Source organism: Centroberyx gerrardi, chromosome 1, assembly GCF_048128805.1.
Source record: "Centroberyx gerrardi isolate f3 chromosome 1, fCenGer3.hap1.cur.20231027, whole genome shotgun sequence".
NCBI lineage: Eukaryota > Metazoa > Chordata > Actinopteri > Beryciformes > Berycidae > Centroberyx > Centroberyx gerrardi.
Window position 1 is genome coordinate 3,702,986 of NC_135997.1, and position 18,773 is coordinate 3,721,758.

The window sequence follows — 18,773 nt, forward strand, 5'->3', positions numbered from 1 at the left end:
ACTCCTAAACCTGGCACACATACCCTCTGTTCAGGAGGCAGTGCTTGAGGTTTTGTGGGGCATCAGTCAATGTCCTTGGTAGAGTCCACTAGAGGAGCGAGAAAGCTCCACAGGGGCAAAGTACTGGGGATGCACAAGAAATGCTGAAGGCTTTGGATGTTGTTGGGCTGTCGTGTTAGACACGTCTCATCAATGTCACCTGGATTATGCGAAAAGTGCCTTTGGATTAGCATAAAATGGTGGTCCTCATTTTTTAAAAAGGGGACCAAAGGGGGTGTTCCAATTAAAAAGGAATCACGCAGCTCAGTTCCCTGGGAAAGCCTGTACCAAGGTGCTGGAAAGGACTTGCTCTACAACATTGCCCTCCACACAAAAATTGTCCACTGTGTTACCACCAACTTCTTGTTTAGTAATTTTATGGCTTCAAGGCTACTCTCTCTCTCTCTCTCTCTCTCTCTCTCTCTCTCTCTCTCTCTCTCTCTCTGTAGGCTAAACCTGCATCAAGGTGTGTTGACTGTGACTGTTGACTGTCTTTAACATAAATCGACGTGTAAATGTTTGAAGTGCAAGCTTGTTGTCACAAATAAGGATTTTCCTGCTGTCATGAGAGAGAATTTAGCAAAGAAGACTGAACTCAATCCTGGAAGCCAGTTTTAAGTTTTCAGATGAGTAGGGTTTTCAGATGTTATTAACCATTAAGACTATAAATTGGAGTATTCATAGGTAAGGGCAGCAGCTCTTATGTGATGACAACCACACTATAAATGAGTTTAGGTATACAAATGCAAATATGTTACGTAATATGGTTATTTGTCTGAAAGTATTTATTTATTGCATCCACCAAGACCAACACAGGTTCATAAAGTTTTGTGAAATGAGCCTGAGCTCTGAAACGCAGATATGGACATGAATCATGTGGAAATTACGTTCCTCCAGCACAAATTGGATTATGTGACAATAGTACAAATTGGACACATCGTTTTCTCCTGTTCGTCACATGAAAAGACTAGCTAAAATTTCAACTTGACTAAATTTAAATCTAGTCAAGTAAAATAGCTTTGGTTACGGTTAGGTTAAAGTTTTGGTCATGGTTCAGTAAGAACAACTTGCACTAAACTGTGAGTGAAGTTTTCACTCACAGTAGAAAATTTGTTGTACTGAGTTGGGAATTGAACCCGGGTCGCCGCCCATCCGTCACTTTCCACTGCACTATTTCAATGTCAAACTTCTGTTTTCCCACTTTTTGTGCACAGAGCATGTTATATGCATTTTAAGACATTATGCTCTTTTCACAAAATTTCAGGATGCCATGGCTGATTCAGACTCTAGCCAGCCTTTTCATTTCATGTTGTTTTGGAACCTTAAGCCTCTGCAACATCATTTCCTGATGGTGTTGGAGGTTAGCATGGTTCAGTGGAATCTTTTTGACCGAAGAAATTTAATCACACTCAAGAGGGATTGCTCTGCTCTTTCAATTTGTGCCAAATTGCCAGGGGACCCGTGTAGCAGGGCAACTGATAATTCACCCTTGATTCAGCACAAACACTACTCTCAGAGACGCATTCATTATCCTGCAAGACTCCTGCCTCAAACCCCAACATCATCGAGTCCCAAACTCTACACAATCCTTCCTTTAAAGTGTTGTACCGATATTGAGTGTTGTACACACAAGCCCATGTTGCTAGCTTTGGTTCATTAAGCATTCAAGGCTTGTTTGTGCCATTCCCTCCCCTACAGGTTGCCCCTTTGTCTCTTGTTTCTTGTAATGGGATAGAGGAAGGATAGAGGAAGAGAGGATGTCCGTGGAAGGCAGAGGGAGGAAACCCTGAGAAAGATCTCAGATTATATGGACCAGGGGTCCTTTTACACCTCATGACCAGCTTCTCAGCCCCCTGCTCAGTTTACCAGTCATCTGATGGATCTTAAATACATCCAACTTAAATAAAAGCCCAGGAGTCAGATTTTTTACAGTTTTAAGGAAAGTGGGCATGATATTGACATAATTGTTACAACTTTAAAGCAGAATAACTATAGTAAGGAATGGGACGATATATCGAAATTCAATATATCGCAATACAAAAATGTGACAATACGTATCCTGGGGCAGAAAAATGAATGATATGATATTTTTTCTGCTGTAGTAATCACAAATGAGACGCTTGACCATCACAATTTCACAAGCTCTCCATCCAAATTATATTATTTACACTTTGTAATGACATTTTTAAGTTGTTGTTTACATTCTAGCAAGTCAGTGACATCACTAGAAAGATTTGTGACTCAGAAATAAACATAATTCTGCACAGTCAGACTTAGTTCAATGAACTTTTATTTATTACATCGTATCATGGTTATATCAAATAGTGAACATTATCTTGCATATCGTCCCATCCCTAGTTAATATGCATTAAGTACACAGTATGATCAAAACAAGAAAAAATCAAAACACCGGTGACTTCCCTCAGTGGCTTTTCATTTGTTTGGGTTGCATTATGTGGCATGATTTTTGGTCTGCTCTCCTCCTAAAGCTTATCACTGTTAGCTTATCAAGTCTTATTGAACATTTCTGTCTTCCCACTTAATGATGTGAAACACTGCCATCGATGCCATTCCAAAACCCAACAACTGCTCAGTAGGGATTATACAGTATCTGGTTGTAGAGAAAACACTGACATGCGGCTACATTCAACATGCTGTTCAAACCATTAGGTGACCACTAGTGTTTTTTTGATACTGGCACCACTATGCTGGAAGACACTGCTATCTTTGGGAATCAAAATCCATGATGGGATGAAGCAGACCTTTTGGTGCGGCTATGTTAGTTGTGTTGTGTTGTTGTGTGGAAAATTTCCAGAAATGTAAGAGATAAACAGAGCCCTGATATTTCCAACTATGCTGACTGTGTGCAGACAAACCAGAGAGTAAGCTGGACCGACGGTACTAACCTAAAAACAAAAAAAACAACAACAAAAATACACAGCTATTATCCTTTAAGCATCTTAAAGGTAAGGTTCACCTGCTGATCAGTAATCAAGCATTTTAAGATAATCAATAGAGGCTTGGGGCCATTCATGAATTTAATTGACAATGCATGGTAAGTTCCAATTCAGTTAGTTGGAATGTGAATGTCACCCAGCTCTAAGGAAACAGAACTGGAATTGAATTGGAATGACAGAAAACAGAATTGAGTTCCATTAAATTCCATTAAATTCCACTTCTAAGAGAGTTTGTCCTAAACATATCACATCAAACACACATCAATCATAATGTATGTGTTACGATTAAGTGTTATGCATCAAATACCACCTGAATAGGAATTGGAATTGGAATTGATGAGTTCATTCATGAATTGACCCCAAACGCTGGTATAAATATATATATATATATATATATATATATATATATATATATAAAAATATGATCAAAATGTTTTCACACCCCAGTTTCTTATTTCTGAGGAATTGGCAGCAGCCTAATGTTTGCATTAACCAAGTGCCAGTCAACCAGGTATGACACTATTCCTTAAAATGGCATATGAGACGACAAATAGCTCTTGGTATGCTGAACTATAGGGTGCTTCAGCATACTGAGAGCTTGCTTAATTATAGGGTGCTCATGGAAAACAGCTGGGGGTAGAGGGGTAGAGGGGCAGGGGGGTAGAGGGGCAGGGGGGTAGAGGGATGGGGGGTTAGAGGGGCAGGGGGTTAGAGGGGGGGGACTTCACCCTGATAGACGACATTCAAGGTTTCAAGGCAGACTTTGATGTGAGTAATGACGGTTGAGTGGCCCTATATGTTCTTATTGTCACAGCTCATTGTTTGTCTCGTTCCCATGGTGCATCCGAGAGCGTCAAGAGGTGTATTCAGGCAGGCAGGCAGGCAGTCAGTCATCAACGCTTCATGAGCTGGCCTCTAGAGGGCGTCTTTGGCTGCGAGCCTCTCTAGTCTATGGCTAAATGCCACCCTGAGTCCCACTCTCTGCCGTTAGTTTACGGACGGCCGTGTCTTCTGCTGCTCTACAAACTTTAGTAATGTTAGTGGAATTAGGTTAGGGTTAGACTGATAACAGAGTAGCTGAGTGATGCTCAGTGCATTACTTGAGTTGAACTGAAATGGATTTGATTGAACTGAACTGAACTGAACTGAGTTGAGTTGAGTTGAGTTGAGTTGAGTTGAGTTGAGTTGAGTTGAGTTGAGTTGAGTTGGATTGAATTGAATTGAATTGAATTGAATTGAATTCTAGGATCTGTGCATTTTTTTGTGTTTTGTGTTTATTTTTTTCACCTTTTGGCTATTGTTTTTATGGGGGAAATGATTATGACAAATATGATATAGTGTATATACTATGTATGTCTGTAAGTAGCTATGTATAGCTCTATAAACATTATTTTATTTTATTTTTATCATAATGTTTTACATTTTATCTTTAATATGTCCCCTTTTGAACTGTGTAACACAGTATGTGTTTATACCTTGTACAATAAACCATTCACTTTATCATCATATATTTATCACTAATGACTAATTTGTGATTTTGTTCTCTTAACCCTGTAAATCTTTATTTTCTTTTTAATTTTGACTGAATGTTTGACTGCCTGAAACACGAATGAAATTTTGTCCACAAAAATATATATTGTCGCACTCTCTAGAAAAGTCTCTTAATTGAAGGTGGCTTTAATCACGATTGGATTGTGGCAGGAATTCACTCAATAAAATGAAGATTAAAGTTGGTGGGCCTATTGACTAGCTGCTGGCAAATCCAGTAGGGGGCAAATTAATCTAAAATAACTCATCAAGGTTTGTAGCTATTGATTCATTTGATTTGGTTATAGATTGGATTGATGAAGGATCACAAGTCACAGTGTTCTGGTTGCAAATGGCTGTGGGGTAGAGACCTCCAGAGAAAATGTTTTCTTCTCCTTTTAATCCAGTTCAAAGAGACAAGCCCTGTGTACTCAGCCTTGCTTCCCCTGACAATACTTGGGCCTCAAAAAATCAATAGAAGAATTTGTAAAGCACAGAAATTAGACCAAGGAACAAGTGGTGAGAGCTTCTGAGTGCAAAATATATGAAAAAGGTCAAGTAGGATGGGATAGGGGAGCTGAACGTTGTTTAAAAATTTCCCTTGAGTATAGCAACTGAGCTGTGGAAAAGTGTGTGTGTGTGTGTGTGTGAGAGAGAGAGAGAGAGAGAGAGAGAGAGAGAGAGTGTGTGTGTGTGTGTGTGTGTGTGTGTGTGTGTGTGTGTGTGTGTGTGTGAGTGCATGTGTGTGTGTGTGTGTATATGTTTGTGTATATGTTTGTGTTGGTGTGCATCTGTGCGTGTGTGCGTCTGTGTGTGTATATGTTTGTGTATATGTTTGTGTTGGTGTGTATCTGTGTGTGTGTGTGTGTGTGTGTGTGTGTGCTCCAGCCTTATGTGTGTGTGTGTGTGTGTGTGTGAGGGTTACATGGCTCTCAGGGCCACAGGTTGTTTCTGCAGAAACAACAGCTGGCATTTGTCTCCCCCCCTATACTATGTGCACACACACACACACACACACACACACACACACAGTGAGAAGGAGAATAGAATGGGAATGTAATTACATCACAAGCTGCCCTCTGCCTTGTAGGAATGAAACACAACTCCCCTCGTGTCTCATGCTGGTGTAACGTGACGTTACAGTGCTGAACCGGCTTGACGATGGACGGATGGACGCGACGTGTCCAACTTTAAAACCAGGGAGTTCACAGACAAAGAATTAATCAAAATAAAGAAAAACATATTTGCAACCACCACTAAGATGTTAGTTTGAAGTATTTTGCTACTGTATGTTACAAAGCAGAAAACTTAATTTAAACAATTCAGCAATGGTAAATCATGTGTTCAGAAACACCATGGAACCCCTTTCTATTTTTCTCTCATTTACCTATTTAATAATAACAATCATCATCATCATCATCTTTATTTATATAGCACTTTTCAAAACACATTTACCAAACATTTTACACTTTACTTTAATGTAAAAACAAGGTAAGAGATTTCTTTAAAAGTAAAATGAAATACAAAGACATCACTTCAAACATCATTATTCCAATTCTCAGCATTACAGAAAACAGAAAACATTTCTTGTTAACATAAAGATGGCATTTAAACATGGAAATTAAAAAAAACAAACATTGCCTGTCCAGAATTATTGGACTTTTCCTATAAATGCTGAGTTTTTCAAAGTACAGAGAAACCTATCTTTACAGAATCCTGACTATCCTCTCAGATTTTCATGATGCATATTAAGCAGTAGAGCACATTAGATGATCTCCACTCACCCACTTACTCCCTCTGGTGTTCTGTTGCTATTCCTGGAGCGCATCTCTGAGTCAAAAATGTCCTTCAGGAATCCAATAGGAAAACCCTATAAGACCGGTTCTTTACAGTCAACAGTAATGAAATTCATAACTGCACATCAGTCATCATCGGACAACGTGGCAGCGTGGAAACGTGGCTCAGATCTGCAACAGCCGGCCAGCTTCAGACCCATTATCCTGCTCAGTCACAGTTTGAAAAGGATGTTTGAAAGGATGCTCAGCCACTTAGCACCCACATGCAGCACTTTGGCCTCTTCTGAGTACGTCAAGCAGCTTTCACAAAACAACTCTACAACACCGGCAATGATCTCACACTCTCAAAATCCATTAAACACAACAGAAAAGCAAAAATCCCTGGCAGCAAGCTTCAACTTAGAAAGGACTGGATAAAATGTGGTGCAACAGATTCACCTCCCAAAACTGGAGTTTCCCCACTAGGAGCATCTGTGGAAAGAGATTAGTGCCAGCAGAGATTATATTTGACTTGGATAAATGTTAATTTGTCATGCTCATATTGAACCAAATTGGAAAAAAATGATGATTTCAAAAATTGAATTTGTAAGGCACATGCAATGGCTTTAAATTGAATGTGATGTGGCCATGTCCATACATGACATACACTCTCTAACGTGGTTTTCATTCTTTTTACAAGAGAGAAAAAAGCCTGAATCGAAATGTTGTCCTTTATTTGTTTGTTGCAAGTCCAGTATATGCAGTGATGTATTGGTAAGTGAAAAGGAGGGTGAATTGTGATCTCCAGTTGGTGATCAAAAGGCAAACCACCAACATAAACAGAAATCAATCTTAATTTCAGAATTTTTTTTTTTTTCACCTTAAAATATGATATTCTCATATAACTGCTTACTGTGATGTACATTCTGAACTAGCCTACATATAAAGATTTACATTGTCAACTTGTCAACAAAAATTGACCAAACTCGGTTTCTAAAATTTTCGGAGTGATTATTTGCTTTGTTCCTTTTATTTTACAGCAAGTTGCAACTTTGTTAAGAAAAGTTCTGTGTAAATATAATTCACAACACTGTTATTCACGGTGTTGCCTGCTACAGTGTCAGTGTGCCGTTCACTGGCAGTAAAGTGAAACTGCGGCTTTGTTCCATCACTAAGATGCAATATGTTTCCTGTGCTTTTATGTAACAGTGTCTCTCTTTCCTGTTTGTAAACTGTGTTTTACAAAAGTGCTATATGAATAAAGTTGTCATTATTATTATTTTTTAAGTAGTAGCAATAGTAGTAGGACCTTTTTATTACACACCTACATACAAAAACACGTACAAAAAAGTGTGCATAAATGCATACAAAACTGCTAGGGGTACATTTAATACATACAATTACTGGAAATCCTCAGAGAAAAGTTAGTAAATTTACATTTATGAATCTAAAATGTAGCCATTAAGATAATAAAATTATTTGTTAGAACATTTTACAATCAGACATTTGTGTTCATCATATAACATATGTTACAATATATATATAAATAAAATAAAATAGTAAATGCATATGAAAGACTAAAAAATATTCCTTTACAACAAAAAACATTATTCCTCTCTAAATGAATTACAATAAATTTCGACAGCCTTGACAGTTTTTTTCTGGTTCAATATCTTTATTTAAAGAAAGTACACAGTCACAGTTACAGCAAAAAGTGGATTGACGTGACAAACATAATATTAGACATTGTACCTAGTTTAATACATCCATGCATTGTACACGTGACATTAAGTAAAAAAAAACACAAGACTTCACATACATTTAGAGTTTTTCCTGCTTTTCAATTTTGTATATTTTGCAGTAACTTAAAATAATGTATCTGGGGATTTCTCTAGTCATATATGACGTCACGCTACGCTACGAGAACTCAAAGAGAAATTATCGCGTTACTTCGTGGAGGTATAAATTCCTCCGCCGCCATTGCTCGGTCTTTCCTTTGTCCCTTTAGCGGTGAAGGTGTAACAGTAATCGGTCGTCCCGAATCCGGGTTCATCCGACACCCTCACCAACCCAGCTGAAGTGACCTCAACTTCTACAGCAGCAACATGCCTCCCAAATTCGACCCCAACGAGATTAAAGTTGGTATGTTTGAAGTATCCGGTTAAAAAACTGTTTCAGAGCCAAGATGGAGTCGTTCTGTCGCGGCCGCATCCAGTGGCGCCTGCCTGAGAAATGGTAAAGACAGGGCAGTGGAAGCATTAAACAACGCGGTTCGGATATCTTAATGCATCTATTTAGGCTTAAATAACTGTATTAGATGGTTTAATCTTTCTTGGTTGTAGGCAGTCTAGTAAAAAATGAGGTTTCCATAAATGCCTAAACCACGTGGGCTCTCATGGTCACGTCATCTGTCTTAGCTTAACATCAGTAACGTAGTAACTAACAGAGTTTTGATGTAATTTCTCTACTTGTACCTACTAACTTATAATGGGTCAGAAAATGTCTAGAAAAACCCTTGATGCAGCCCTTAACCACACAAGGTAAAGTTAGTGGTGTTTGTAGCGATGGCTAATGTTGCATGCATTTAGTCAATAGTGGAAAAAGTACTAAAATATTCTCAATTATTAGTATTGTTACTGCTGATATTTTACTTAAGTAAAAGTACTGATGTAAAGTAGGAGTAGCTCATTGAAATTATTTAGTGTCAGGATGCCAAGCAGTGCATATCATAGTGGGATCACTGCTATAGAAATTGACAAAACCTGTAGTGAAGGATTTGTCCTATGGAGATGGAAAAGACATTTTTAAATGTGAAGAAAAGCGTTTGTCAAGCTTGGCAGTTGGCAGAGAGATTGTCAACTGTAATGGCATAGGTCCAAAGTGATAGCTATAGGCAGCAGAAATGAGACCCAGAATATTCAAATAGGCTATTCAACCAAGCACTGACAAATACTGGTCATAGAGGTTATAGTGATGCAAAAGTCTTGTAATTTAAGACTCTGCTGACCCTGATTTTGGTTCAGTTTTTCATAGGCGTGGTTGGGACAAAAAAGATGGGAATGGTTTATAGATTTATGTAAAGTGGGTGGCTGTCCTAAAACCTCAATCCCTTTAGGGGAATGCACAATACTGTTGATTATAGGGTTTGCAGCATTTAAACAAAATGGCTTTAAGTGGAATTAAACTTCAGATTGATCACCTAGCTTATGACAGTGTCAAAATGTTAGGAGGAATGTTAGGTTTTGAATAGCAACCTCCTTTAAAGCTTGTGAAAGCATTCTTTTATTATGCTTTTATTGAACAATAAACAAACCTCTGCATTCATTAGTGCATGTGATTTAGGTAAAAAGGCACAGTTATGCTGATTTGGTGAAAAATGCAGTCGTTTATACTTCACTGGGTAAAACGAGCTTGGAGCAAAAGTGAGTCCTCAAACTGAACACTTACTGAATGAAATCTTAATGGCACACCTTCCTGGACCCGTTCCTAATTGGTTCAGGTGGGTCAGCCTATTCAATATTGTAAAGAGATCAGTTGACAGAGGCGATCAAATATGATCAAGACATGAACTGAAATTTGGCAGTTCTCAACTTGATCTTTAAACAAAAATGCCTAAGCCTGGGGACACAGGAGACTTAAACCCTAACTGATTTTTAAAAATGGAGTGAAACTGTGATCCCCACACACTTCAGCATGTGTCCAAATGTCAGGTCTTGAACATGTGTGATATGATCAGGGCAGACCAGTGTGTTTAAGATTGAATCTGTAAACCCTTCACACTACCAGATCATCTAGGTCCACAATTGGACCCGACTAAGCCTCCAATTGGGGTTTTACCTCATAATCGTCCTGATGGGAAAATATTCTGTCTGCTGGCCTGATGATCCTCTAGTGTGTCCCCAGCTTAACCAGTCTCCTCATCTGGTGCAGTGACTCCAGCAGTTATACTCAAATATATAATATCTATATAATATCTCTCCTTTCCTTTACAGTGTTCATGAGGTGCACAGGAGGAGAAGTCGGAGCCACCTCAGCCCTGGCCCCCAAAATCGGACCTCTGGGTCTGGTGAGTTTGAAATTCATCCGCTTGTCCTTCATTGGAAGTCTGGTGTGAATCAGCCAGCCTCCCGCCACTATTCCTGTCTGTCAGAGTGACTGAGTATAATCCAGTGGAGGCTGAGAGAGACCCAGCTTTAGGAAACAGGGCTGCTCAAACCAATGGGCAACTCTGTGCCGAAAAGTCTGGTACAAACATGAGCTTCAGATATGTTTATGTTCTGTGGCTCTATCCTGGATTCTATTGTACAACTGTTTACAAAATATGGTGAATATAGGTGAAAATGATGATCACTCACATGTAAGCCTTGTAAGTTTTGAAAGTGACTATTTTAGCAAATCACAACGTAGTTTTCTATTTACTCACTTGTATTTAGTCTTTATGCATAACCCTAAAGCAGGGGTTTCAATCATGTGCCATGGAAGGCAGAGAGAGTCTGCAGGTTTTCATTGCAACCAAACCCTACACCAGCTGATTTCACTGATTAGCTCATCTTCAACCAGAGAGGGGGAACTAATCAGTGAAATCACCTGCTGTAGTCTTTGGTTGGAATGAAAACCTGCAGCCTCTCTGCCCTCCACATCACACGACTTGCTTGCCCCTGCCTTAAAGAAATAGGGCTGCAACTAACGATTATTTTCATTGTTGATTAATCTGTCGATTATTTTCTTGATTAATCGATTAGTTGTTTGGTCTATAAAATGTCAGAAAATGGTGAAAAATGTCGATCAGTGTTTCTCAAAGCCCAAGATAACGTCCTCAAATGTCTCATTTTGTCCACAACCCAAAGATATTCAGTTTACTGTCATAGAGGAGTAAAGAAACCAGAAAATATTCACATTAAGAAGCTGGAATCAGAGAATTTTGACTTATTTTTCTTAAAAAATTACTCAAACCGATTAATCGATTATCAAAATATTTGGCGATTAATTTAATAGTTGACAACTAAGCGATTAATCGTTGCAGCTCTATAAAGAAAACAAGATTGCTTCAGCTGTAGCATTTCATCCCAACTGATCCCTTTTTGTGCTTTTATCATCAGTCTCCCAAGAAAGTTGGTGACGACATTGCCAAGGCCACCGGTGACTGGAAGGGCCTGAGGATCACCGTGAAGCTGACCATCCAGAACAGACAGGCAGCGGTATGTAGCCAGCATCTCCAATATGAAGCCTTGATTTGAAAGACTTTGTATAATCCATCCTGGATTGATGTTGACTCATCCCGCAGTGAATCGTGTGTCCAGCGTTTGTGGTTCAGCGTAAGCCTGAATCATAAAAATACTGGCTTTGTGTTGCACTGTCGAGTGAGTCAGGAGGAGAATTACTTAAGAGGATGACAGACTTTATGGTTGATTATGTTCCAATGCTTTCTTTACCCTGTTAGATTGAGGTGGTTCCCTCTGCATCTGCTCTGATCATCAAGGCCCTGAAGGAGCCTCCTCGTGACAGGAAGAAGGTCAAGAACAGTAAGTCATCATCAGCACTGTTTACTTGAGTTTCTCAAACTCTAGAGATCTATGAAATGGCAACTGACACCAGAAATCAATCTGTCAATTAATCAAAATCAGTTAGATACTTCTATATCCTGTTAAATTTGTCCTGTTCAATCCCTTCTCCCACCTCCCGCTCTGAAAAAGAGCAGTGTCAGTTCAGCAGTCCTAAAAGTCCCCTCCAGTTTGTTCCCCTGTTTGGGGCTGTAGCGCAAGCATGTTAAAATGACTTGTGTTAATGTAAATGCTCCTGTCCAGGGTAATGTGGAGCAGTGATGCTAATGGATGTGCCTTAAATAAAAATCAAAGTGGAGTGACACAAAAGCAGGTGGGGTCAGCTGTGAAGGCCAGCTTGTAACTACAAGAGTACAGAAATATAAAAAGCTAATCTATCACTAATATAATCTATCATTTGCTGCCAAGTTGACAGCAAACATTCTTGTACCATTTGTGCTTCCTTTCACTTTTTTTTTTTTTATGGAATTAATGGCCACATTCTGCAAATGGATATGAGGTTAATAATCTAATTAAAACCTGTCTGATTGACTATTGGGTCATTGACAGATTGTCTTCCATGTCTGTTGCTTTGTACAAATTTGGAATATAATCCAGCCTCCCGCCACTATGCCTGTTTGTCAAAGTAACTGAGTATAATCCAGTGGAGGCTAAGATAGACCCAGCTTTAGGAAACAGGGCTGCTCTAACTAATGGGCAACTCTGTGCCGAAAAGTCTGGAACATATTGTGTCTGTTGTATCCCTGTAAGACCAATTATCTTGTCACACTGAAAGGGGAAAATAAACACTGAAACGAAGCAAGTGTCCATGCTTTTGATTGCTAACCTCTTTGAATATGATGCATTCAGTCTCTACCTGTTTTTCTTTGCAGTCAAGCACAGTGGAAGTGTGACCTTCGATGAGATTGTGGGCATTGCCCGCGTCATGAGGCATCGCTCCATTGCCAGGGAGCTGTCAGGTAAGAGTCTGGGTGTTCGGAGTTGAGATTTGCCTGAACGAAGACTCATTGAAAAGCCAATTTTAATTTGTTAGTGTGACATCCTTTTCAGACGTAGAGCCTTCTTAATTTAGTTGGGTTAAAAAAAACCTGAATTTTCCCTGTCAAACTAGGTCAGATTCTGTCTGACCCCGTCGGAAAATAGTATTTCCTTAGTGTGCAAATAGTTTCTCTTAGGTTTCTAGCCATTGTCTACCTATTGGCTTTGGCACTTGGCATGTCCTGTTCAGCCTCCCGCCACTATTCCTGTCTGTCAGAGTGACTGAGTATAATCCAGTGGAGGCTGAGAGAGACCCAGCTTTAGGAAACAGGGCTGCTCAAACTAATGGGCAACTCTGTGCCGAAAAGTCTGGTACACACCGTGCGCTTGGTTTAAATGTTTTGTGACTTTATCCTAGAATCTATTTTAGGTCATTTCAAAGAATATAACAAGTGAAAATGTCTATAGGATTTCATACATGTAAACATTTAAATTTTGATATCAAGACAAGGACTGGCAGATATTTCTCTAACCACAGTGAGTTAGGTTTAGGAGGCATGTTACATTTTGTTTTCAAGTTCTGATTTCTCCTTTTCTCCCCACAGGAACCATCAAGGAGATCCTGGGCACCGCCCAGTCCGTAGGCTGCACCATCGACGGTCGCCTTCCCCACGATGTCATTGATGACATCAACAGCGGCAAGGTCGAGTGCCCATCTGAGTAAACTGAGGACAAGAAATAAAATTTGTTTACAAAAAGTGTAATGTCTTGACTTTGATTTTATCCGGTGTCTACTCTGGAATGTGTCAATGGTGTACGTAACACTTGAGGCTATGTTTACCTGGCTTTGATAGATCTAGAGGCAAAATGACTGAGGTACTTTTGATACAGAATTTAATTTGCTTAATAGCCAACAATTATAGTGTGAGGGATTTTAAAGAGCTCACAGCAAACTTGAATAATACGGCTTGTAGCAACTGTTAAGTACCAGGAAATGTAATGTCAAAATAAAATGTCCCGCTAAATTAGATTTAGTAAAACCTGTTGATGTAATAAATTTCCAGGTAATGAATTATCTCCTTACTTTACATAAAGGTGTAACATTTTTAATGTAGTATTGCCTTAAATGTGGCAAGCTTGCAATGATCAGATAATACAACTTGTTAAAATTGTGTTACACCGTTAATGAGTAATCCTCACCTAGTAACTATCGATTGCTGGTTAATGTGATAAGTTATCTGGCAATTAATTTACAGCTATTGAAGGTCAGAATACTTGTGAAAAAAACTGGCTGTTGCAGCCTACAACTATTATCAAACTACTGTAGCTATTAATGATTAAATGCAACTTTGTTCATTTTATACAAAATATTTATTGAAAATCTCAGCCAGTGATATACAATTCTACAAAAGTATAAATGTTTCAGAAATTGTCAGAACAGCTCGGCCGATAAGAACAGAAGAGCCTGAACACATTGGACAGGCTATTTTCACTGGGTATGAAGTACTTCAGTCCAACAGGTTCACATCACAGCCGTCACTGCATGTCTTTTTCTTTTTAAATAGAGTTCCAAATTGCAATCTACAGTTCTAGAGATGTGAAAATTATCTCACAGGCTGACAGTTGCCACTCATCCAACTACACCTTTTCTTCCAACACATTTCTCAGGTTCTCTGAATCACATTTCTACAAGAAAGACATTTCTGTCAAGTTCCCTTTTAAATCTACAGATCCGATCGTTTAAAAGGAATAAACTGACTTTGGTCACCGAAGCTCTTTGATCCATTTAGCACTATGACAAGGTTGGCAGCTGTTTTCCCACGGTCTGTCTAGTGGTCCATGTGCTGCAGTGCTTTGGAAATGCTGGTTTGTACCAACCACTAATCACAATCTTAAACCTAAATCATTAGGATGGACAGCAACAAATTAATTACTGGACACAAACTTCTACTCATTTTCTCATCGCCCAACGGTAAATTGATCAAAGAGCTCATTTGCCAAAAAGTATTTGTTCAGAGGACAGGTTTAAGCACGACACGATAAAGGGTCAGCTTTCAGGACAGAGTACCACGTAGCGCTTGTATAGTTTTCTTTTAGCACCAAGAACTTCATTAATGTTGTGAACAATGTTCATAACATGATGTTAATATTATCAAGAAATCTTGTTACATTTGTATCAAAAAGTGATGTACAATATCCCTAGTGCGTTACAAAATAATATATCAAATGATAAAAAATACAAAACGGACCAAGAGGAAGCTGGGAACTTGCATGGGCCATTTTAGTCAGTGTGGTAGTTTCATTGTGCTGTTTTAACACTCGGGTGTTGAGGGTGGCTGATGGCCTGAATCTCCAGGCTTCAGTGAACCAGTTGGAAGACGGCTGCTCTACTGCCAGAGAAGCCCGGCCACTACGAAAACACAACCTCGCCTCCTATGAGTTAATCACTAAGATCGATCTGGAAGTCACCGTTTGCTGCACTTTTGTGCACGCACATGTTTCATTGCTATTGAATGGGTTGTTGGTAAACTTGATGTATTGATACATGGTGGCTCTATGAGAAAGATGCATCAATTACACAAGTCATGTTCAATCAGTGATGACCTCAGAGGAGGTGATGGAGTGCATTTCATCTTTCACCACATCTTCAGTGCCTTCATGGCCAGCGTCAGATGTTCCACCAGCCAGTCATCAGTTCTCCACTTCCTCCTCCTCCGCTTCATTCTCTGCCTCGGGCTCCTCCTCCATGCGCTCCTCTTCCTCCTCTTCTTCATCCCTGCTCTTATCATTCTCTGTGTCGTTCTTCTTCTCCTTATCTTTGCGTTTCTGCTCCGACACTTCTTTCTTTCCCTTCTGGCCCTTCTTATACACTGTTGTGGAACAAAAATGTCCATCATTAGTTGGAAAAGTACAGTTTATAAGTGATGTAACATTAAAAGAACTTCAGTTCATTTTATTTTACATCACAATCTGTAATTGTAGTATGGTGCCCCCTGTTGAAAATGTCACTCAAATACTGGCTTTGTTTTACATAATTGATCATGAGTATCATATTTTCATCCTTAAATCCACTGTCCACTTGATGCAAGGACTGACAGTGTGTGGCTATGAGGACCTGAAGGGTTTCTTTACATTTGTAATGTTAAGCATAAATACCAGTAGTTAGCAGAGAGTTGGCAAGGTTGTGGAATAAATATGGAAACTGTTTCTATAACTTCAGACTGCTGCAAGGAGAGAAGGGAATTGAATTTCTATTTTATTTGGTTTTAACAGTCTATGATGTCTGGCCATATGTTTGAGTGGCGGACATCTACAGAGCCAGAATAATGAGAGTATTTTAAAGTTGTTGAGATTCAAAAGTAGTAATTTCAGTGAATACCATAATGCATGCTGCAGCATTTAGACTGGGGTGGAAGAAAGCCAAGCTCAAAATGATTTGAGCTCTGTGATTATGCACCAACTTCCATTAGGTTTCATATTTCCAAAAAGATACGGATCACTGATATACACACCCTCCAACGCTTCTCTTAGAGGCTCCAAGAATCGTTCAAACTCCATTTCCTCCATCGCAGCCAAGACGTCTCCTGCATTCAGAGTTTTCCGCTTGGCTTTCATGGCAAAGTTGTTTGCGCTGTTAGAGATTAATCAGAAAAAAATAATGTCTGAAATGTCTGTCTTTTTGTCAGGCCACTCTTTGAAATAAGACATAATATTCAGGATTCATTAAACTTTTTATAATTCAAGCACTCGAGGTGCATAGTCAGAGCTTTTCAAGCACCTCACAGATTCAGTTACGTTGTATCAAATTCAAAGTTTGCACTTGTCTTCAGTAAACAAAATACATGATTGTAAGCTCAATTCTTCATCTTTGTGTATTACTAATATTAGAACAATGAGAAACATTTTTGTAGATATGCTTGTGCTAAAGCATTCAAATAATTTCAGATTGTTTGATGAAAGCATGTCATGTTGATTTGGCAAAATTTCCATTGAGACAAAGTCAAAACACTATCATCAGTCAAGTCCAAAGTGGTCATTTAAGTTAGTTTTATATAATACTCTAACTGCAAGCCATCTACAGTACAGATGTTTACTGTTGTGAGATTCCCATTGTGCAACGTAAACATGGAATGATGCATGAAAGGTGATAAAAGAAGGTCAGTGGAAATTCATCATAGTGCACTTTACACAAAAAATCCCAGGCATTTTAATAGAGTCAATAATTACTGGTAACTTATTCCAATTAATCAGAGTTTCCTGTATTTAGGGCAAAACAAATAACTGTTGCAATGTGCTTGCTGCACCGTTTAGCCCCAGTTGTACCTAATAGTACTCCACTGGTCATTTTTGGAGTCTCTAGATAAACAGTAGCAGAAGCTTGGCTACACTGATAATGAGGTTACTAAGACATTGAACATATCTACAAGACACAGCAGTATGCACATAGAGCACTCTTAACCACATCATCATACCATCTTCTCACACGTATCTATCATGTACAAACGTAACCAAGTAGATGTAATGATGCCATTCATTTAAATGTGACTAGTAAGCACAGACAGCACTGCCTGACTAATCTGCAAAATAAAAGTAGTAGGTATTTTAGATGGAAAACTAGTCAGTCTGTCGATTCAAGCACCTTCACTCCCATTTATGTTTTGAACACATATCTGTCTTTAACACATATACTCACAAAACCCTAAACGATCCAGCAAAAAATGAGTAGTTATGTTATGGGTGCACGACACCGCTGGTTGGCAAACAAGAATGGCTCGACAATTAAGCCTGTCTGTTAGTTTGGTAAATGGGTCAGTTTTTCTTACCATGATGTTGCATACAGCACAAATACACTGGCAGCTTGGGATATGGCTCTCCTGGCTTCTTTTGACACATTCACCCCATCTGGTAGCTGTTGAAAATAAACGGTGTGGAGGAGTTAGCTAACACAGTAATTAGCTACATGCACGTTTCCTCTGAGTGGATGTGCTAGCATGCAGGATTAGATGTTAGCAAGACAAAAACTTGTTTATCTGCTAGTTGCACTCACCGCCTCCTTGATGATACGAGTGATGACCGCGTTGGGGAGGTTGAGGTCCTCTGGTCTCTCTGCCATATTAGTTTTTACCGGGGCTTGAGAAGGACTTGTTAATGTTGCTGCCAGTCACGGCTAACAGTTAGCTACCTCTCGCTGGCTTAAAAACTACGAGAGCTAGCGCTAACTGACTTAACGCTCGCTGGTAATGTTACGTTAGCCTAAGCTAGCTAACGTAGCTAACTTTACTAGTTCAGTTTCACTGTAAAATTCAGTCGGATACCGACGTATCGTGATACATTCTATCACGTGTGGTTGTGGCAGTTATCTTACCGGGTTTAGAAAAGACAATAACCTTAAATATCTTAGTTAGCGCGTTAAGTAAAGGTACTTTAGCGCTCGCCGTGCTGCCTGTGAATTCAACACCAGACTGGTTTGTTTTGGGACGTTTCCCGCGAACCTTCCTACCACGTGCCTCCTCTGTCAACTTTCAACTTCGACCTCTGACGTAGTCAATGACGTATTTTGAATGTTCTGTAATATAATACTGCCATGTTTTTTTTATTTTATTTTTCGTTCAAATAATAAAATAACAATAAATCTAAAATAGAAAAAAATAAATAAAAAAGAGAAAATAACCATATTACAAATACACAAGGTATAAAAGTAGAACCAGGGGGTTCAGACAATAGAATAAACATATAGGTGTCATACATTATACACACAGTGAAGTTAGATTAGAATGATGACAGAGGTTTATTATTATTATTTTTTTAACATCAGAACAGAACTGAATGGTTGAGATGTAAGGTTCAAATTCCTTTATAAATATTACAATCTTCCATGAGCAAACCTGTATTTATGGATATGAAATGTAGCTACAAGAATAATCAAATTCATTAAG

The 18,773-nt window shown here is 38.9% G+C and overlaps 2 protein-coding genes and 3 non-coding genes across 6 annotated transcripts; 4 read left to right on the forward strand and 1 right to left on the reverse strand.

The window, feature by feature from the left end:
* The first annotated feature begins 8,280 nt into the window (after nt 1–8,280).
* rpl12 (ribosomal protein L12) lies at nt 8,281–13,601 on the forward strand. 2 transcript variants are annotated; one of them, XM_071904444.2, is made up of 6 exons: nt 8,281–8,440; nt 10,291–10,364; nt 11,398–11,496; nt 11,739–11,820; nt 12,732–12,818; nt 13,443–13,601. In XM_071904444.2, exons 1-6 carry the CDS (start codon nt 8,404–8,406, stop codon nt 13,559–13,561), a joined length of 498 nt encoding a protein of 165 aa, XP_071760545.1. In that variant the 5' UTR covers nt 8,281–8,403; the 3' UTR covers nt 13,562–13,601. The 2 variants fall into 2 exon arrangements, with proteins under 2 accessions (XP_071760545.1, XP_078139395.1); XM_078283269.1 differs by having other exon boundaries at nt 8,413–8,533.
* On the forward strand, nt 10,425–10,551 carry LOC139915758 (small nucleolar RNA SNORA65). The gene has a single exon (XR_011784825.1). It is a non-coding gene; the product is annotated as a small nucleolar RNA SNORA65 (small nucleolar RNA).
* LOC139915760 (small nucleolar RNA SNORA65) lies at nt 12,460–12,586 on the forward strand. The gene has a single exon (XR_011784827.1). It is a non-coding gene; the product is annotated as a small nucleolar RNA SNORA65 (small nucleolar RNA).
* LOC139915759 (small nucleolar RNA SNORA65) lies at nt 13,091–13,217 on the forward strand. The gene has a single exon (XR_011784826.2). It is a non-coding gene; the product is annotated as a small nucleolar RNA SNORA65 (small nucleolar RNA).
* A 594-nt stretch (nt 13,602–14,195) lies between the features above and the next one.
* On the reverse strand, nt 14,196–18,304 carry pole3 (polymerase (DNA directed), epsilon 3 (p17 subunit)). The gene is made up of 4 exons (XM_071904451.2): nt 17,885–18,304; nt 17,661–17,746; nt 16,350–16,468; nt 14,196–15,707 (listed from the first exon to the last, which is right to left on the reverse strand). The coding sequence occupies exons 1-4, from the start codon at nt 17,948–17,950 to the stop codon at nt 15,529–15,531; spliced, it is 450 nt and encodes a 149-aa protein (XP_071760552.1). The 5' UTR covers nt 17,951–18,304; the 3' UTR covers nt 14,196–15,528.
* Nucleotides 18,305–18,773: the final 469 nt, after the last annotated feature.